The sequence below is a fragment of the Rhinopithecus bieti genome, unplaced genomic scaffold (genome assembly GCF_001698545.2).
Source record: "Rhinopithecus bieti isolate Rb0 unplaced genomic scaffold, ASM169854v2 scaffold_31787, whole genome shotgun sequence".
NCBI classification, from domain to species: Eukaryota; Metazoa; Chordata; class Mammalia; order Primates; family Cercopithecidae; genus Rhinopithecus; species Rhinopithecus bieti.
In genome coordinates, this window is record NW_016814655.1 from 5063670 (window position 1) to 5083862 (window position 20193).

The 20193-nt window shown below is 59.7% G+C and overlaps 2 protein-coding genes across 6 annotated transcripts; one reads left to right on the plus strand and one right to left on the minus strand.

Annotated features, from left to right (window-relative positions):
• Nucleotides 1-2: 2 nt before the first annotated feature.
• On the minus strand, nt 3-3945 carry FBXL15 (F-box and leucine rich repeat protein 15). 5 transcript variants are annotated; one of them, XM_017851706.1, is made up of 5 exons: nt 3725-3945; nt 1962-2092; nt 1635-1788; nt 841-1346; nt 3-330 (listed from the first exon to the last, which is right to left on the minus strand). In XM_017851706.1, the coding sequence occupies exons 2-5, from the start codon at nt 2012-2014 to the stop codon at nt 141-143; spliced, it is 903 nt and encodes a 300-aa protein (XP_017707195.1). In that variant the 5' UTR covers nt 2015-2092; nt 3725-3945; the 3' UTR covers nt 3-140. The 5 variants fall into 5 exon arrangements, with proteins under 5 accessions (XP_017707195.1, XP_017707191.1, XP_017707192.1 ...); XM_017851702.1 differs by having other exon boundaries at nt 1913-2092; nt 3725-3929; XM_017851703.1 differs by lacking the exon at nt 3725-3945 and adding an exon at nt 2187-3220 and having other exon boundaries at nt 1913-2092.
• PSD (pleckstrin and Sec7 domain containing) lies at nt 3426-20156 on the plus strand. Its single transcript, XM_017851694.1, has 18 exons — nt 3426-3492; nt 4380-4438; nt 5975-6711; nt 6977-7079; nt 7873-8239; nt 8875-9303; nt 10507-10701; nt 10855-10935; nt 11263-11375; nt 11972-12030; nt 12142-12231; nt 15839-15882; nt 17569-17759; nt 17852-17922; nt 18036-18193; nt 18361-18505; nt 18791-18934; nt 19346-20156. Exons 3-18 carry the CDS (start codon nt 6058-6060, stop codon nt 19574-19576), a joined length of 3075 nt encoding a protein of 1024 aa, XP_017707183.1. The 5' UTR covers nt 3426-3492; nt 4380-4438; nt 5975-6057; the 3' UTR covers nt 19577-20156.
• Nucleotides 20157-20193: the final 37 nt, after the last annotated feature.

Sequence of the window (20193 nt, forward strand, 5' to 3'; positions counted from 1 at the left end):
AAGAGGGGGTAAAAAGCTCTTTATTTGAAGCTCCAGGTTGGGGCAGGGCACTGGCCTCTCACCAGAGAGGTTCAGGTTCCCTACAGCTCAGTGTCAGGCCCCAGCCACACAGTCCAGCTGTGCTCCGATTGGCAGGCGCGTCAGACCTGCAAGTTGACAAAAGGTGCGAAGCCAGCCATATCCTGCAGCAGCACCAGGGCCTGGTGCAGCGGCGGCTCCACGTCGATGTCCACGCCGCGCTTCCGCAAGCGGCTCAGGCTGGACTCCGCCACATGGTGGCAGTGCCGCACCCGCAGCGAGCGCAGCGCGGGGCAGTACTCGGCCAATGTCCTGAGGGAGGAGCAGGGTGAAGCTAGGGGCATGAAGCCACCACACCCTTGGTGGGGTAAGGTGGGAGCCCGGGCTCACTCAGCCTCGGACTGGCTCTGGCAAAATCCCGGTCTCCCTCCAGCTCGGGGCAGGGGCATACTTTTTCCGTCCCTACACAAGGGAGGCACCTGGATTGGCTTCCAGTGAGCTGGAGACTTCCCGTCTCATTTAAGGGGGGGAACCTGGCCCTCAGCTCCACCTCGGATTGCAAGGTTTCCCCCTTGTTGAAGAAAAGCCGGAAGTCGACTTTCTATGTGAAATCTCCCAATGTGTAAATATTGGTTCAAAAGTTTTTCAACTATGGGCTCTCCGGCCTAGGCAACCCTAGAGACCCTTTCTGTTCAGAATGGGGGTGCTGTGGTTTGCAGGAAGATTCAGAAGCCTCAGTCCGGGCTTTTAACAACTACAGCCCGCCCCATACCAGCAGAGGCTAAGTGACTGCCCTCCTCCCGCCCCATCAGGCCCAGGCACCTGACACCGTCGCTTCCGACGCGGAGGCAGCCGGTGAGGTCAAGGTGCTGGAGTTCTGGGCAGTTCCGAGCCAACTCCTGAACCGCGGCATCCCCCACGTTGGCGTTGACCGCCAGAGAGAGGCTGCGGAGGCCAGCGCCGCGCCTCTGCGCCAGGTACACGATGGCCTCGTCCTTGAGCTGGCGGCAGGCTGTGAGATCCAGCTCCTCCAGAGCCGGGCAGCGGTCAGCGAGGCCGCGCAGCGCCAGCCCGTCCACCCAGTCACAGTGCGCGAGCGACAGGCGCTGCAGGCGTGGGCAGCCCTCGGCCAGCGCCCCAAGCGCCCGACGACTCAGTTGCCCGCAACCGCCCAGCGCCACACTCCGCAGCTGCGGATTACGCGCCAGCACCGGCACCAGGTCCTCGTCTGACAACCATTCGTGACACGGCGCCAGCGCCAGCTCCTGCAGCCCCTCGGCGTCCCGCAGCAGCCGGGCCAATGCGGCCCGCGGGATCTGCAGACCCACCTGCGGGCGGGGAGGCACCCCAACTCTCAGCCCATCCCGCACTCCTCAGCCGCCTATGCACCCCTGAGTTCTTTTCTGGCAGCCTCCTGCTCTCCCAGGAGAGACCTCACTTTCCCTCTGAGTCGCTACCCAGTACTTGACCTTTGGGAGTACTCCCTGCTGCGTGGATCCCTTCCCGGGCAGCCCCGGCGGCCCAAGGGGGTCCAGAAGGGTATACTGCGGGGCTGGGGGCTGGGCTAGAGGCGGGGCGGTACCCAGGCAGGGGCGGGGCTTCAGCCCCCGGCTCACCTGCGCGGCATCGAAGCGACGCAGCCCGGCCAGGTGAAGCTGCACCAGCGCCCGGAAGGCCCGGCTAACGCGCTGCAGCCGGAGCAGCTGGCACAGCGGGACCCGGTTCAGGACGTGTGGGAGCAGCACATCTTCCCAGGGCAGGTCCAGGAGCCTGCGAGTAAAGGGGCGTTGGCACCGGCGTCCCGAGGCCACTATTACCTGCGAGTCCGCCTCCGTTATGCTCCTACGCCCCAGCTCCCAAGAGCGGCCCCCAGACCCAGCCCCGGCTCGGATACCCTCCCGCAGGTTCGTCTTCCCTCTCTCGGCCCCTCCGGTACTCGGTACCTGACGGCTCCGGGCTCTTGCTCCCCTCCGGACGGCTCCGTCGGTGGCTCCATCGGCTTTCTATTGCGCGTGCGCAGTAAGATTTTCTCGCTTTGGCCTTGGAGTGGCCGTGCCAAACCCGCCTCCTTGGCCTGTAGAGATAGACCTATTCAATCGAGTGCCGTCTCACCGAGGAGCCAATCTGAAAGCTTTTCGGGTAGACCCCGAAACACAGGCGGAACAGACCGGTGGTGTAACATTAGGCCTCGCCTTCTCAGCTACAGAGCTTGAGGCCCGAAGCTGGAGAATGCGGTGGGCATCAGAGACTGGTTTCTGTCGTCCTCTTGGGCCAGTAGCCGCCTCTGAGTGAAGTGATGATGGAAGGAGCAGGCAAGGCCAAACGCGGAGGGGGCGGAGCCAGGACTCCTAGGTTACCGGCCTCGCCTCTGCCCTCTGATCGCATTTAGCGACTTTGAAAAACGGAGAGAAACTATCCAGGCTCTTACTGTCTGCCACGTAACAGGTGTTCAATAATTAATTGTTGAAATAATAAATGAATGGGCGAGGCTATAATTTTTCCCTCATCAAGTAAACCTGCTCAAACCTCCCATTCCTGATTAATTGTGAAGAGCTATCCAGCCTCTTCCACTTCCTAACAGTTTGGGCCGCGTTTCCGCCGGAGGAAGGGAGACGTAGGGGGCGCAAATAAAGACTATGTTTCCAACTGGGTCCCTTTCATTTCCTCCAAAGGTCCAGAGTCCTGAGAAGAAGGAGAGCTCAGCTCAGCCCGCCAGGGGTAGTGCTTCTCGGCTGGCCTTGGGTTTAGTTGTAGTGTCTGAGGCTGGGTCCGCCCTGGGGCAGTGACGCCCCAGACCTCTGGACTCGGCTTCAAGACTGCCTCTCACCGCGTCCCCACGTCCCAGTCCCAGGATCCGCTCCGGGGGACCCCAGGGGTAGTGCCTTCCCCCATCATCCACAGGATGAGTGTGGGGGGATGTGAAGGACGCGAGGGCCGCTGCACCGCTGACGGTCTGGCGTTCCTTCGGTGCAACCGCTTCAGCTGGCTCATCACAACGAAAACCACTTCTCATCTGTTATCTCGTCAGGGCTTCGGGCACCTCTGAAAGGTGGGCAGGTCTATGCTATCTCTCCATTTTAAAGATGGGGAAACCGAGGCCCTGGAGAGGAAGCGCCTTGTCCAGAATCAAGCCAGACGGGAATAGAGAACCCAGACATCTGGTTTTCCCAGAATTCCTTCCACGTTTCCCCACCCCGAAAGGCAGCGAGAAGGGAGAAGCCAGTGGCGCGGAAGGACAAGAAAGGGGTCAAGTTAGGTGAGGGCTTGCTACCTCTTCTTCCTCAGCCTGCTGAGGGAGGGGGTAGCTGGGAGGACTGACCCCTGCAAAGATAGAGCCACGTGAGCGCGCACCACCTCCGGCCGCGCGCCTCGTCCCCCTCCCCTCTTTGTTCGCGCCTCTGCGCCTGCGCAGTGCGACAAATCTGGCGCTGTCCCCTTCAGCACCACGCGGAGTCCGCGCCGCCCCTCCCCGCGGTGAGCCCCGCGCGCCCCCGCCTCGCACGTCCTCGGGCCCCCTGACTACCCGAACAGACCCCTTCTTCCTTCCGAGGTCACCATCCGCCCTCCCTGGCCCTCCCAAAGAGAGTAGTTGCCATAGTAACTCGAGCGGCTCTTTCTTAAAATAGCAGGGTCCCCTTCTACCCTGGCCAAGGGCACAAGGGTTGCCTTGTCCCCCACGTCTTCCAGTCCCTAGGTCATCTCTTACCCCTGGGCAGGCGTGACGACACCTAACTCAGGCAGCAAGGAAGTTCTTCCTGAAGTCTGATTTAACATCCCCCTGCTGCATCCTGGGAGGGTGGTCAGGGTTGGGTCTCCTGGGTCCGAGACTCAAAACCCCTGGCGGGTTCAAGACGGTGTTCCCTAGATCTCCTTTCCATAGTTGATGGTCTCCTGGATTTAGGGGGCGGGTCCAGTCTACACCCATACCGTGTGCTTGGCGCGGCCGCGTGCTCGTGGGGGCGGGAGCGCGTGTGGCATGTAACAGGTCATGTGGCAGCCTCCTAGGGACACGCGTGGGGTCTGGAGCGGGACACGCGTGTGCAGCCGGGCCTTACGTGTGGCTCAAGGGGCGGTGGGCGAGAGAGACGTGGACACAAGTGGGGTGGGGCACGTCAGGGTCTGGGGAATAGAACCAGGGGTTCCATGCGCCCTCCTCCTTGTCTGGGGCGGGTCTTAGGTTGGCGGGAGAGCCCAGCGGGGACCTAGCGACCAAGGGGGCTGGCAGCCTCCGGGGCTCCGGGCCCTGGGAGAGGGCGGGGGGTGGGGGGGATTAGCGTTGCCTGAGCGGCGCGTAGGGGGTAGGGGGAGGGACTGAGAGGCGGGCGGGCCTGGAGCAAACGGGAGCTGCGCTGCCTTCACAGCTCAGCTGGGCCCAGCCTCTCCTCTGTCTCTCCTCGGTCCCAGCTCTGGGCGAGCAGCGGTGAGTACTGAGGTGGCATTGAGTTGGGACTGCGCCGGGTATGCGCTGGGACCCCGTTGAGCTTCCGGAACCTGCCTGGCAGGGTTGCTACTCCTGACCTCTGCCCCTCCCCTGCATTGCCACTAGAGGCCCCTTTACCTGGTTCTGGTCTCTCCCAGATGGGATCTGTCTTACCCCTGGGGAGAGAGGGAGAGGAGAGGAATATGATGCAGATTCCCCTCAAGAGACCCTAGGAGGTGGGGGGAGGGGAGGGTGTGTGTCCCTGCTTGAGTGTGTACATCTGTATGTGTACATCTGTATGTGTATGTGACTGTGAGCAGTAGGTCTCTGTGTCTGATACACCTGGACCTCTGTGTGCACTGGAGAATGACAGCCTGTGTATATATTTGGGTACCTCTTTGTGTCTTCCTGTTTGATGATGGTGTGTGTGTAAAACAAGCTTGTGCCTTTTCATTACACACATATTTGTTATGACTATGAGAGTGCATGAGGGTGTGTCTTTGAGCAGTGTGTGTGTGTCTGTGTCTGTGTGTGCCAGAGGGTGTTGCCTATGAATGTGTTTAACTGTGTACTGACATATTTGTCCTTATGTATGTGTGTGTGTATGTGTGTGCCTATCTGTACCTGTATGAAGAAAAGAATGTCCCTGGCCGGGTGCAGTGGCTTACACCTGTAATCCCAGCACTTTGGGAGGCGGAGGCAGGGGGATCCCCTGAGGTCAGAAGTTCAAAACCAGCCTGGACAACATGGTGAAACTCTGTCTCTACTAAAAATACAAAAATTAGCCAAGCGTAGTGGTGGGCGCCTGTAATCCCAGCTATTCGGGAGTCTGAGACAAGAGAATCACTTGAACCTGGGAGGCAGAGGTTGCAGTGAGCCGAGATAGCACCATTCCACTCCAGCCTGGGTGCAAGGGTGAAACTCTGTCTCAAAAAAAAAAGAAGAAGAAGAAGAATGTCCCTTTCCCATTCAGTATGTATATATTGCGGGTAGGACCCTCTGCTCAGGCTTTTCTCCCCACTTCCATGCTGTGCCTCTCAGTCCTTCAGCATCCCTACATAACCCCTGTTCTTCTTCCCTCTCCTTCCAGGAGGCCTGAGTTTCCCTTCCCTGAGTGAGAAGCCTCCATAAGAGAGACTATAGGGGTCACAGGGCGGTATGATGGTGACAGCTGACTGACACCCCTTCTCCAAAGGGTGGAGTACCAACTTCCCCCATTCCAGAAGTAGCTCCAAAGTGCCATAAGAACTCCGGGCTCACTCAACTTCTGAAGTTGCTTCCTCTCTCCTCCCAGGGTGATGCTCAGGGCCCCAGGCAGAAGGAAAGGAGCCAGGGGCCCACCAGGTGTATAACTCTTTTCTCCTCAGGCCTCTATGGAAGTAGCCCCCAGGCGTGGGATCAATGATCCCATATTACCAGGATGAGCTAGGCCCCTGGTATTCAGAGGCCCCAGCCAACCTTCCCTTCCCTATTTCTGCTGTCCTGTCCATCTAACTCCTTGGCAGTTCACCCCATGCTCCCCTTCCTCTTTTACAGGCCTGTCTGAAGAGCATGCAGCCCCCTTACTCCCCGCCTGGCCTCGCCATCCCTGCCCCCCCAGCCTGACCCCCGGCCCCAGCATGGCCCAGGGTGCCATGCGCTTCTGCTCTGAAGGCGACTGTGCCATCTCCCCACCACGATGCCCACGCCGCTGGCTCCCCGAAGGCCCAGTGCCCCAGAGCCCCCCAGCCAGCATGTATGGCAGCACAGGCTCCTTGCTACGGCGAGTGGCAGGTCCAGGTCCTCGAGGCCGGGAACTGGGACGTGTGACAGCACCCTGTACACCTCTGCGTGGCCCCCCATCACCCCGTGTTGCTCCCTCACCCTGGGCACCCTCTTCACCCACTGGGCAGCCCCCACCCGGGGCCCAGAGCTCCGTGGTCATCTTCCGCTTTGTGGAGAAGGCCAGTGTGAGGCCACTGAATGGGCTACCTGCTCCCGGGGGCTTGAGTCGGAGCTGGGATCTGGGGGGGGTTTCTCCTCCCAGGCCCACCCCAGCCCTTGGGCCTGGCTCCAACCGGAAGTTACGGCTGGAAGCATCCACATCAGACCCACTCCCCGCCAGAGGCGGCTCAGCCCTACCTGGCAGCCGGAACCTTGTACATGGGCCGCCAGCCCCACCCCAGGTTGGAGCAGATGGCCTTTACTCCTCTCTCCCCAATGGGCTTGGGGGCCCCCCTGAGCGCCTGGCCACACTCTTCAGAGGACCTGCTGACACTGGATTCCTGAACCAGGTATGCAACTTCCCCTGGGTTCCCGGGGCCCCCAGTGTAGGGGCAAGGCTTAACCTCCTGTCAGACATGGGCTTGTCTGCTGTTCACTCTGAATCCTTTAATCTGTCCTAAATCTGCCTCTCTCTTGCCCTCTGTGTTTGTCTCTGTGTCTCTGCACCTCCATCTCTGTCCCTGCATGTTTTAATTTCTGTTTCTGTCCCATATTCTTGTGTCCTTGTATGTCTGGTTTTATCTCTGGGTGCCTGTGTCTCCCTCCTTGGCTCAGGGGGATACCTGGTCCTCCCCCCGGGAAGTTTCCTCTCATGCCCAGAGAATCGCTCGAGCCAAATGGGAATTCTTCTATGGCTCCTTGGACCCCCCCAGCTCAGGTAAGGCCTGGGACTGAGGCAGGGAGAACAGGGCAGGACCTTCCCCACAGCAACTGAGACTCAGTAGGGAACCCTCCTTCAAACTTCCCCCAATCCTTGGAATTGGCTCTTGAGTGAGCCAATGTCTCCCCAGGCCTCAATCTTTCCATCTGCGCTATAATGGGAGGCTGGAGGATAGGGACTGGGTGGGACACCTGGAGGAAGCTGAGTAATGGAGGGAGGGGACGGCAGGATATTGAGGGGCATTCCATGGAGTAGAAAAGAGGCTCAGCAGGGCTCAGTGGCCCCAGCATTTTGGGAGGCCAAGGCAGGAGGACTGTTCAAAGCCAGCAATCTAAGACCAGCCTGGGCAACATAGCGAGTCTCTACAAAAAATTTAATTAGCTGGATGTAGTGGTGTGCACTTATAGTCCCAACTACTGGGGATGCTGGGTTGGGAGGATCCCTTGAGTCCAGGCGATCAAGGCTGCAGTGAGTTATAATTGCACCACTGCACTTCATCGTGACACAGTGAGACCCTGTCTCAAAAAAGAAAGAAAGAGAGAGAGAGAGAAAGAGAGAAAGAAAAAGACTGGTCTTCCCCCAGTTCCTCAAAGCCATTTGACAACAACTTGATTTAAAATAAGCTCCACTGGCACCAGGAACAAGCTAAGTTTGTAGCAGGAGGAATGGTGGCTAGACAGTGAGAGAACTTCCTGCCAATATGAGGCAGTGGGCAGAGCTCCTACAGCAGAATTAGGACAGAGAGCTGACGTGGATAACCTCTTGACCTGGATGCCTATGCACACTACAGGTGCTAAGCCCCCAGAGCAGGCCCCCCCATCTCCACCTGGGGTGGGCTCAAGGCAGGGCTCTGGGGTGGCTGTGGGGCAAGCGGCCAAGTACTCAGAGACAGACCTGGACACGGTGCCCCTGAGGTGCTACCGCGAGACTGACATCGATGAGGTGCTGGCTGAGCGGGAGGAGGCTGACTCAGCCATTGAAAGTCAGCCCAGCTCTGAGGGTCCACCAGGCACTACCCACCCACCTGCCCCACGGCCCGGCCTACACCCTGACCCTCATCCCAGCCTCGGCAGTGGCAATGAGGATGAGGACGAGGATGAGGCAGGCGGGGAAGAAGATGTGGACGACGAGGTGTTTGAGGCCTCTGAAGGGGTCCGGTGAGTGGGGGAGTGGGAGAAGGAAGTGGCTTGCTCCTTCCCATTGGCATACAGGCAGAGCAGGGCTCAAAGGGCTTGGGATAGAGAGGGATGTGGGCATTGTGTATAGCAGGAGATTCTAGACAGAGGCCTGAGGCTTGGCGGAACACTGGGGATGTGGGAAGCAAAGAGGCCAGGGGTTCAAGCAGAACAGGGGGCAGGGTGAGAGGCCAGAGGCCGCAGTCAAGCCCAGGATCACAGGAGTATGAGTCCGGATCCTGGTGGGAGAGTGGGGAGTGTGGGGACATTCCTTTCCGTCTCACACCCCAGTGTCGCTTGGAGCCTCATCTTCTCCTAAGATGTTGCCAGAAATAGAAATGGGATGGCAGGAGGGAAGCGGATCAGGGAAAATGAGGAGAAAGGGAGATTAGCAGGGAGGGAGGGGACTGGGTGCTGAGGACTGGTAGGGCTGGTGTGCCTCAGGGGGCACTGAATAGCTTGGTCCCCTACCCTGGAGGTTCTTTTTTGTTAGTGGGCAAGAGCCAGTGAAAAGGAGATGATAATCCCCTAAGCAGAGTCAGTGTGAGAGTTCAGTGAAATTCTGCCCGAGCCCTGTGATCTGGGCCCCTAATCAGAGATTCTCCCTGCCCCTGCAGGCCAGGGAGCCGGATGCCTCTCAAGTCACCTGTGCCCTTTCTACCTGGGACCAGCCCCTCGGCTGATGGGCCTGACTCTTTCAGTTGTGTGTTCGAAGCCATCCTGGAGTCACACCGGGCCAAAGGCACCTCCTATACCAGCCTTGCCTCGCTGGAGGCCTTGGCCTCACCTGGCCCAACCCAGAGCCCCTTCTTCACCTTTGAGCTGCCTCCCCAACCCCCTGCCCCCCGGCCCGACCCACCAGCTCCCGCCCCACTTGCCCCTCTTGAACCGGATTCTGGTACCAGCTCTGCTGCTGATGGTCCTTGGACACAGAGAGGGGAGGAGGAGGAGGCAGAGGCCAGAGCCAAGCTGGCCCCAGGGAGGGAGCCCCCTAGTCCCTGCCACTCAGAGGACAGCCTTGGACTGGGTGCAGCACCCCTTGGCAGGTAAGTAATTCCTTTTGTCCCTCAGACTTGAGGCCCCCAGGGTTCCAGAAACAGCTGCTGTAAGGGACAGATCCTGAGTGTGAGGATTAGTTTATATTCCTGACCCCTGAGTAGGGGTGGTTAGGGGATGCAGATCCTGTTTTCCCATTTGGAGGACTACTGCCATTAGCTGTGAGGGGGAGTCCTCTCAGCTCTCTCTTAAGCGCCTCTCTTGGTCTCAAGTCCAGTGGCTTGAGAAAGCATGATTCAGCACTGAGGGATCCCATGAGAATACCCTTCTTGCTCTCCTGGAGGGCTCTTTCTTCCCTTGGCAGAGTCTTTAGCCTGCTCAGAATTCTTGTGACCTTACCCCCACCCAGCCTGGAGGTTCCACCAAAGATGCAGCCACCAGCCTCTCCCACTGCCTCCCTCCCATGTCGCCCCTGCCCAATCAGGCATCTCTCGTCCAGCTCCAGGAAGTCCTTTCACAGTCTAACCTTTCTGCTCTCCCCTCTGCCAGCTACCCTCTCAGTCATGGAAGCCATGGCAACAGGAGGGGGTGGCCAGGGAGACAGGGTTGCCTAGCAACCAGGAGTTTCCGGCCTCTGTCTCTAGGGTGACAGGTGGCTTTGCGAGTAGAGCAGCTGGGGTGGGAAGGGGAGGAGAGAAAGGGAATGAGGGTGCGCACCCTGACCCTTAACCCCCTAACTCCAGAGCCTGCTTCTGTGTGGGTAGAGGGGGAGCACCAAGGAGAGGCTCCTCTCCCTAAAAGGCAGGAGGGGGAAAGCCTTCGGACCAGTATCCCTGCTGCCCTCAAATCTTTCCCTGGCCCTCCACAGTTCCTCCATAGTAGCCCATCTATTCCACCTGTGTCCATAGTCTAAGAGACAAAGGACTATTTTCTGTGTAGGGCCAAGGTGGGAACAGATAATCTACATCTAATAGCAAATGTAGGCCCCTGGGAGCTTGGGGAAGCAACCAGAACTCCCACAGCAGCAAGATGGATGTGGGTTAGATTTAAGGCAGGACTTCCACAGAGAGGTGGTAATGATAGAGTAGGCTGATGGAGAGAATCTAATCTCCTTCCCAGGGAAGAAGAAGAATGCTTTCCCATGTCCCTCCACTCCCTCCCCTTCTCCACCTTCTGGGCCTGGAGGCAGAAGGAGGGTCTGGATGGCTCCTAAGGACCCTGCTCCAGCCTGAGCTGGTGTTCTATCCTGGCAGCGAACCACCCCTGAGCCAGCTGGTGTCCGACTCAGACTCAGAGCTGGACAGCACAGAGCGGCTGGCCCTGGGAAGTACAGACACCTTGTCCAATGGGCAGAAAGCGGACCTCGAGGCTGCACAGCGCCTGGCCAAGAGACTGTACCGACTAGATGGCTTCAGGAAGGCTGATGTGGCCCGGCACCTTGGCAAGAAGTAAAGCCACTAGGCTGGGACTGAGGATGGGGGCAGAGGGAGTGCATCCTGAAAGCAGCTCTCCATCTAATGTCCCCAGGTCATTGGGTGATCCCCACCTGACCCCCTGCACTTCCCCTTGAGACCCTACCTGTCTCTCTACCCTGCCCACAGCAATGACTTCAGCAAACTGGTGGCTGGGGAGTACCTCAAGTTCTTTGTCTTCACGGGCATGACTCTGGACCAAGCTCTCAGGTGGGTGTTGACCCTCTGGAGGACAGCCCCCACTCTCCAGGCTTCATGTTAGGGCCCCAGGATGCCTCCTCTGAGCCCCTCTGTCCCCCGCAAGCTGTCCTGACCTCACCCTTCCCATGCTGGCTGGGCATGGCCAAGGTCCAGAGCTGCCTGGTAAAGGGACCTTGGGTAGGGGTGATGGGTGAATGGTCGGGGTGCATACCCTCATCCCCTTTCTCTCCTCCCCTTCCCACCCCAGCTGCTCTACTCTCAAAGCCACCTGTCACCCCAGAGACAGAGGCTGGAAACTCCTGGTTGCTAGGCAACCCTCTCTTGCCCCTTCCCCAGGGTGTTTCTGAAGGAGCTGGCCTTAATGGGTGAGACCCAGGAACGAGAGCGCGTGCTGGCCCACTTCTCCCAGCGATACTTCCAGTGCAATCCTGAAGCCCTGTCCTCAGAGGGTGAGGAGTTCCGAGAGCAGGGGTGTTCTTTGGCCACAGAGGCAAAATGGGCTGGGCCCTGTGTGTGTGTACAAGAGCATGAGTGTGTGTACAGCAGGGAATGGGTAGACACGCGTGTAGGCATGTGAACTTGCATGTGTGCAGACAGCGCTGTCATGGCTGCATGTATGTGGAACTACACATGTGGGCAGGCATATTGCTAGGGTTGAGTGTGTTGTGAAGAGGCAGGAGTTTGCATGCCTGTGCAGGCCAGTGCTTGGCTGGAGTGGGGTTTCTGTTTGACTGCCCTGGTCTACAGGACTGTGCTGCAGTTCACTTTCTTGTGGTCCAGGCTTAGAGGCAAGGGAACCTTGGGGCAACTAGTGGGCAGCCCTCAGTACCTGAGGGAGCCAGGGACGGGTCCTGAGAAGAGGGCTAGGTCCTTGCTGAGGGATCTGTTGGAAGAGGAGCTCTTTGTAGGGAGAGTTCACTAATGGGGTTCAGGAGGTAGGAGGTTGCTGGCCAAAGCAGGTGGAGATGAACTGGGAGGTTGGGGAATATGGCTGTGGGAAGGGTCCCTGGGAGGCAGCCAAGGCTGAAAGTCAGCTCTCCCCTAGACGGCGCCCACACTCTGACCTGTGCGCTCATGCTGCTCAACACCGATCTTCACGGCCACGTGAGTGGGGGCCGGGCGGGCAGGAGCCAGAAAAGAAACCCCTGGCCAGACATTCAGGACCTGGGAGGCCAAGGGCCCTCCAAACTCACAGGCTTCTGTTGCCTCCCTTAGAACATCGGGAAGCGCATGACCTGCGGGGACTTCATCGGGAACCTGGAGGGCCTCAATGACGGCGGCGACTTCCCTAGGGAGCTGCTCAAGGTGGGGGGCGGGGCAGGGTAGAAGTTGCTGGAGGGGAAGGATGGAGGACCCAGTCGGCGACGGAGTCCGGAGTCCGGAGTCCGAGGGAGGGCAGGGCTGGGGCTTGCCGGCCCCCGCTACTGCCGCGGGAGCCTGGGCTCTCGTGACTCAGCCTGGGGACCACCCCCTCCCCAGGCCCCACGCGCAGGCTCTCCCGGAACATGGCGCACATGCGTGCGGTCGCGGCTGCGCGCGGCGGGGGAGGGGACCCGGCTCTGGAAAACAAGCGAGCAGGCGGCCCAGGCCCTTGCATTTGCCTTCATCAGTTCCCCTCCTCCAGTGTGTGCTGGGGTGGAAGGCGGGAGTTGCGGGGGTCCCTGCACGGGACCGGGATTGGGTGGGGGTACACTCCACACTGCTCCTCCGCCGCGTGGACAGCCAAAAAGACCCTCCTGGTGCTGCTGCGCTGCAGGGACCCGGAGGGAGAGGGGCCTGAGATGGACTAAGCTTTTCCAAGGTCTGGCAGCGAGTTAGCGCAAAGCTGGAGCTAGAAACTGCTTTCTGGCTCCCTGTGAACAGGCCCCGTTCCCAGGCGCCAGCTCCATGACCCACAACTGAGGGGTCAGATACGTAGGGGCTGGTGCTGGTGGGAGAAGGGAACGACTTGTCCATTGGGTTGACTCTTCTCCCTGATGTGGTGGTAGTTTATCCAGGGAGGCCTGGACTCACTTGAAGAAACCCCCAGGCTTGGACAAAGGTGTCTCTGCGCCACTACATACATGTAACAGCACAGGAGTGTCCCAGGGCGTGTCTGTGAGCTTGGGGTGCTGGGCTTCTGAGTTTGGGGTATATCCGAGAGGGAAAGTCCATGGTGAGCTGGGGTGTGAGTTGCATCTGTGTGCCCAGGCGTCGTGAATCAAGGGTTTGTATGGCTTGGTGTGTTTGTGTTTTAGGGCTTACGATTTAGAGTGTGTGTCTGAGTTGGGGTGTAGGCTGGATGTTTATGTGTGGTGGGGTGTATATCTTCGAATTGGCCGTGTCTGAGGTATGCCATATGCCTCTGAGTAGGGGGTGTATGTTTGTGAGCTAAAGATTGTAAGTTTTGAAGTGTCCATCTGAATGGGTAGTGTCTGCGAGTTGGGGTGACCGTGAACTGGTGCGTCTGGTTTGTTGGGGTGTACGTCAGAATCGAGGTGTGTTACGTGACTTGGGATCTATATATGGGGGGTATCTGCGGGTGAGCTGGATGAAGTCGGGGCTGTTCCTTCCCTGCCTCCGTCCTCCCTCGAGGCCCCTCTTGGCTCAGTGGAAAAGGGCCGCAGGGAAGCGGTCCGACCTCTTGCCTCCCACCACCCCAACCCAGACGAGCCAGAAGGGAGTTCCAGACCCTGCCGGGTCCGCCCAGCGTCACAGCCCCAGGCATAGCGGCGCTCCCAGCCTCCCCGGAGCTGCCACCCACGCTGGCCTCCCCAGGCTCCTCCCAGTGGCCGCGCGGGGAGGGCCCCCTTCGCGATCCGGCGCCTCCATTTCATGCGATCCCCGCCCCCCGCCCTCGCCCTCCCCTTCCCGTCGGTGCCCCCCTCCCGCTGTAGCCCAGCCGCAGAGCAGACAGCGCCGCCACCGCCACCGCCGCGCACTCCCGTGCGTCCGCTGAGAGGCCGGGCCGGCTCGGCGCCGGGCCGCGCCGCCTCGCGCTGGCTGGTCGGGGGAGCGGTCCGCGGCGCCCGTCCGGCGGCCGGGGGGCCGAGGGCGGGCCGGGGGCATGGCCGGGGGCCGCGGCGCGCCGGCCGGGCCAGCATGATCGGCGTCAACAGCATCCACAGCAGCGCCGGGCGGCTGCGCTCGCGCTCGCTGTGCTCCGTGCGCTACGGGCGCACCCACCGCGGCGCGGAGACCCTGTGCTACGGCTGGCCGCAGCGCTCGCGCAGCCTCAAGCCGGTGCTCTACACCGACCTGGTGGTCAGCCGCCTGCAGAGCCGCAAGAAGAAAAAGGCGGTGAGGGTGTTGGAGCCGCGGCCCACGCCAGGCTGGGGGGCGACTGAGGGGGCGGCTTGAGGGAGGCACTGAGGGCGGCGCGAACCGAGGGCGGAGCCTGGTAGGCTGGTAGGGACAGAGGTCAGGGGCAGCCAGAGGTGGGCACGGGCTGGGGGGCAGGGAGGGCACAGACCCTGGGACCAAGGTGGGCCTCACAAACCGAAGAGGGTTTTCTAGATTGAATATGACTTGCGGCCCACCGATGGGGTTCGGGGCCCTCGAAGGAGGTGTGGTGGTGGGCCGAAGGGGTCCTGAGACAAGGCAGGGGATGAACTAGAAGGCTGGAGGCAAGGATTGCAGGTTGGATCTTGGTGGACGCTTCCGCTTTCTGGCCAGAGAGTTGGTGAGTGAGGATTAAGGGTCTGAGCCATGCTGGGTTTTGACTGGATGTGTGCTGGAAGGTCTATGTGTTGATTTGCCTTGGTTGTGCTGGGGGCGGTGGAGCGGAGGTTGGCGGCTGTGGGGTACACCCATCCCCAGACAAGGGTGTGAACAGTGTGTGCCCAGTTGGGATGCCTGGTTTGCCGTGTGGCTGGGCATGGCTGTGGGCAGTGAGAGAGTCAGAGACTGGTTTGTTGGGAGGAGTGAAGGGGAGGCTGTGTCCCATCACAGGGAAGTTGCCAACGTCACCACTGCACCCAGCTCACATGCAGGCAGCATCACACGCCACACACTTAGCCCAACATGCACATGCTGGGGACACACCCACTCACGGACAGGCTGATGGAAGTACCCCCACAGTTGGAGGCGCTGGCGTGGACCCATGTTCCAGGCCACTCCGGAGAAGAGGGGACCCCATGCCACTCCTGGAGCCTGTTCTCTCTTCTGACCACCCCGGAACCCCGAAATGTCCCCAGGCCAGCTGGATAGAGGGGAAGTGGCTGGTTCACATCACACAGTTTGGACTATGCAGGAATTGGAAGCTAAAACCACTGCTTTTTAGATGAGTGTTCGCTCTCTGGTGAGAAAGTGTGCACATGGGCAGGGCGCTGGACCACCCTGGCATTTGGCTTGTTGGGGCTGTCAGGGTTAGGGGGAGGCCTCAGCTTGTCTTGGTGTTGGGAGCCATGATAGTGTGCTCTCTATTAGTGAAGAAAGGTGCTGAGAGGGCAAGTCCTCTATCCTGGGGTCGCAGTTTCCCCATATGCTATGTGTGGGCTCATCCTGTGGAAACAGGCCAGAGCGCGTGGTTGGGGGAAGGGGAATTTCTTGGGCTGCTTTTCCCCATTCCCTCCAGGGCTCTGCTTCTCCAGCCCAGGATCTGAGCAGGACGGCCCCTTAACAACAATAAAGATAATAATAGCAACAACCATTTACTGTGCGTCAGCCTTGTGCCGGGATGCCCTGTGCTAACTGCCTGTGCCCACATGTTACTACGTTTGTTTCTCTCCATGGATACTTGCCCAAAATCATGCAGCTCAGGTGGTGGAGCCGGGCCTGGGTCTCCATTCTGGAGCCTGTGTTCTTGGTCATTATATCCTGCTGCCCTTTCCCCTTAGTTCTGGCTCATCTCCCAAGTTAGAGGGGAAGGCTCTAAGCTCTGACACTGGGGTACTGACCCACAACCCCCTAATTTGTTTCCCCCACCCCTCAGGCCTTGTACAGCTCCATCAAGAATGAGAAGCTGCAGTGGGCCATGTGAGTCCCGGGGCTGCATGGTGGGGCTAAGATGGGGCATGGGGAAGGGGCTGCCTGGGGAGGCTGAGAGAGCTGGGGTGGGCCCTGGGTGGGGCAGGGGAGGAGAGTGAGAGGCCATGAGAGGCAGGGAGGCTGCCTCACTTCCTTCTTTGGAGATGTCTGCCTGAATTTGGGGTTCTGTGTCTTGTCTCTAGCTGGGTTGTTATGACAAGTGGGTTGGGGTGGGAGGAGAGGTGCTGAAACATCAAAGGGAGGTCCCCTGGCAACCCTAGTGGAAAAACAGAAGCCTCTGGAAGCAGGGCCTTGACCAGCAGCACAAGAGGCCCTCTCAGGTCCTAGGGAGCCCAGATGTCACAGAACAAAACAAGTAACCATGCTGTCTGTTCTTGGCAGCCTCCAGTAGAAACATAGAGACTCAACCGGGCGCGGTGGCTCACGCCTGTAATCCCAGCACTTTGGGAGGCCAAAGCGGGCAGATCATGAGGTCAGGAGATTGAGACCATCCTGGCTATCATGATGAAACCCTGTCTCTACTAAAAACACAAAAAATTAGCCGGGTGTGGTGGCGGGCACCTGTAGTCCCAGCTACTTGGGAGGCTGAGGCAGGAGAGTGGCGTGAACCCGGGAGGCGGAGCTTGCAGTAAGCCGAGATTGCGCCACTGCACTCAAGCCTGGGCGACAGAGTGAGACTCGATCTCAAAAAAAAAAAAAAGAAAAAAAGAAAAGAAAACAGAAACATAGAGACTCATAAGTAAGTCTTGGAAGAGCCTAGTCTGAGGGAAGAAATCCAATTTGGGCCTTGGGGTCTCCAGTCTGAGGGTAGAGGTCTTATTTTCACAGTTCATAGATCACTCAGATTTGCTTTTATCCACTGAGACTCCCTCACTGCCCAGTTAGCTGGGAGTTCCCAGTCACTGGAGATCTCAGGGGAGGCACAGCTCAGGATTAGGGTGCAGGGGTGATCAGGGAAGGCTTTTGGAGGGTTGAGACTGGGGCCATGAAGTTGGGGCAGCATTTGGGAAGAGGAAAGGGGAAGTTGGAATTTGGGAGGCAAAAGTGTGGTGGCTGAAATGAGTATGGGGTGGGGAACCAATGAAGACAGGCCTGGCTGGGACGGAGAAAAACAGTGTTGGGGGAGATGCAGTGTAGACTCCATATGGGAGGCAACAGGGAGCTACTGCAGGTTCTTGAGCAAGGGAGTGACAAGATAGAATCCGATTTTTTCTTTGACTGAGCCTGTAGACCAGGATGTATGGGGTTGGGGTAGGGGGCGGCACTAGGAAGCTACTTCTTCCATCTGCTACCATTTAGCCACAAGCCATGAGCAAAGCCCGGGGCTGGATGTGGTTGAGCCAGCAGAGGCAGACCCGGGGATGTCCTGGTGGAGAAGGTCATGAGGGCTGCAGGTGTGCAGCAATGGAGAGGATAGTGCTGGCCCTACTTGATGGGAGGAAGGGACAGTGGTGGCTCTAGGCTGGGGAACTCTGAGGGAAGTACCCTGCTCTGACAGGGCAGAACTACACATTGGGGAGGCGTGATCTGAGGCTGGAGACATGGCAGGACCCTCAGGTTGAGCCCCCCAAGCCACAAACACTGGGGGAGCTTTTCCAGGGCAGGCAGAGACCAGAACTGAAGCGGGGGTCACGGCTCCATGGCCAGCCCCCTCTGAGGTGATCACACCTGCAGAGACGAGGAGGAACTGAGACGCTCTCTGTCTGAGTTGGCCGACCCCAACCCCAAGGTCATCAAGCGGATCAGCGGGGGCAGTGGCAGCGGCTCCAGCCCTTTCCTGGACCTGACTCCCGAGCCTGGGGCTGCTGTCTACAAGCACGGGGCCCTGGTGCGAAAAGTGCACGCAGACCCTGACTGCAGGAAGAGTATGTGGCCGAGTGGCAGGGGTGTGGCGTCTGGGGGATGGATGGGAGTGGGCCTGTTCCAGGGCCCCCTGACCTGTCTTTTCTCTCTGCAGCACCTCGGGGCAAGCGGGGCTGGAAGAGCTTCCACGGGATCCTCAAGGGCATGATCCTCTACCTGCAGAAGGTGTGGGGCCAGGCCAGGGGGCTGGGGCTGGGACTGAGTTGGCTGATGGGTGGGAATAGGTGGGGCTGGGCCAGGCTGCTTTTGGGGCCAGGACAAGATGGGCACCCCTGCAGGAGGAGTACAAGCCTGGGAAGGCCCTTTCAGAGACGGAGCTCAAGAATGCCATCAGCATCCACCATGCCCTGGCCACTCGTGCCAGTGATTACAGCAAGAGGCCCCACGTCTTCTACCTGCGCACAGCTGACTGGCGGGTCTTCCTCTTCCAGGCCCCGTGAGTGCCCTCCTCCTGCCCATCCTGGACCCCTTCCCCTACCTCCCATCCTGCTCCCCTCCCTGTCTCTGGATTTCATTCCTTCTCAGGCCACACTTGAGCCAGGACTGGCATCCTGGGACAGAAACCCTGGGCCCAGGTCCCAAGGGGCTGTGCTTTCTCCCCAGGAGCCTGGAGCAGATGCAGTCCTGGATCACGCGCATCAATGTAGTAGCCGCTATGTTCTCTGCGCCCCCCTTCCCAGCTGCTGTTAGCTCCCAAAAGAAGTTCAGCCGCCCTCTCCTGCCCAGCGCTGCCACCCGCCTCTCCCAGGTAGCCCCAGCTCTGTCCACCTGGTGCCAGTGGGATGGAGGGGGTTAGGCTCAGGCCCACTGCACTCAAGGCTGCTGTGTATGATCGTGGAGATGTCCCCTGCACCAGGATGCTGGCCACGGGTGAGCAGGGGCTGAAATCCAGCCCCCACTGGGTCCCACTTGCCAGCTGGGAACCCAAACATACTGTTTGTTTGTCCAAAGGAAGGGGCATCTTTTTAAAAATCTGCACAGAGGCACTATATAGGGCAGAGTGACCATGACCATGCCTCCCCCTGGCCACTAGGAGGAACAGGTGCGGACCCATGAGGCCAAGCTGAAGGCCATGGCAAGTGAGCTGCGGGAGCACCGAGCCGCCCAGCTGGGCAAGAAGGGCCGGGGCAAGGAGGCTGAAGAGCAGCGGCAGAAGGAGGCCTACCTGGAGTTTGAGGTGAGCCTCCCTGCCTGTGCCTCTGTCCACACACGCAGGCCCACACTAGGGTGAAGGGCATGAACTCTAAGAGTGGAACCAGCTGGAGGTCCTTGGGCAGGTTGCTTAATCTAAGCCTCAGTTTCCTCCTCTGTGCAAGAAGGATAACATTTGACACCCACTGGGGTTTCGAGGTGAGGTGTGTGTCAAGCGTGCCATTTCCCCAGCTCTAGTAAAGGCTCAAGACACATTAGGTTACAGATGATGGTCCCAGGAAAGCCCAGAGAGGGTACCAGCCTGCATGGGACCATCCCACAGTCCTGGGCAGGCACCTGCCATCTCCTGCCCTGCTGGCAGCCCTCCCTGGTCCAGATGGTGGGGTGGGCAGAAGACAGAGAACAGGCTCTCACAGCCCCTGCCCCTCTGCCTCAGAAATCCCGCTATAGCACCTATGCAGCGCTGCTTCGGGTCAAGCTGAAGGCAGGCAGCGAGGAGCTGGATGCAGTGGAGGCAGCACTGGCCCAGGCCGGGAGCACAGAGGACGGACTCCCTCCTTCTCACTCCAGTCCCTCCCTGCAGTCCAAACCCTCCAGCCAGCCCCGGGCTCAGCGTCACAGCTCAGAGCCTCGGCCAGGGGCAGGCAGTGGGCGGCGGAAGCCCTGAGATGAGGTTTGGGGTGGGGGGTGCCTGCTGGGCACCTGCAGGATGACATGGCCCTGCCTGAGCCCGGGCCGGCCTCGGGCCACCCACGAGGGCCTCCCGGTCTAGGGCCCGACCGCGCCGGACGCGGTGTCCGGGGCAGGGCAGGGCTGGGGCCTGGGCCTCAGGAGCCTAGGCTAGGGGCACGTCCGAGAGCCCCTTTTTGTGATAATGTTTTGCACTTTTTCGTACAGGGTGGGCGGGGGTGGGAGGGGCTAGCGCCCCTGAACTTTTGATGCTTTTTTTTTGTGTGGGAGAGGCCTGATGCCATTTCTGCTTTCTGCTGAGACCACCCCACCCTGACACCAGCAGTCCCCGCTCTGTCCTGGGGCCTGGCTTGGACAGAGACCAGGATTTGGGGCTGAGCTGGTTTCCCCTCCTTCCTCCCCAAGGGCTCACCCTCTCTCTTGCTGGAGGTGGAGGAAGGGTGTCCATGCCAAGGCCCCATACCTGGGCCGGGGGCAGCACGACCTGGCTTTCCCCGCTTCAGTGGGCCTTGCCCTTTGTACAGCCTCCACCCCCATTAAAACTGCTCTGGACTTGCTGGCTGGGCCTCATCCTTCTCTTCTCACCATGCCTGG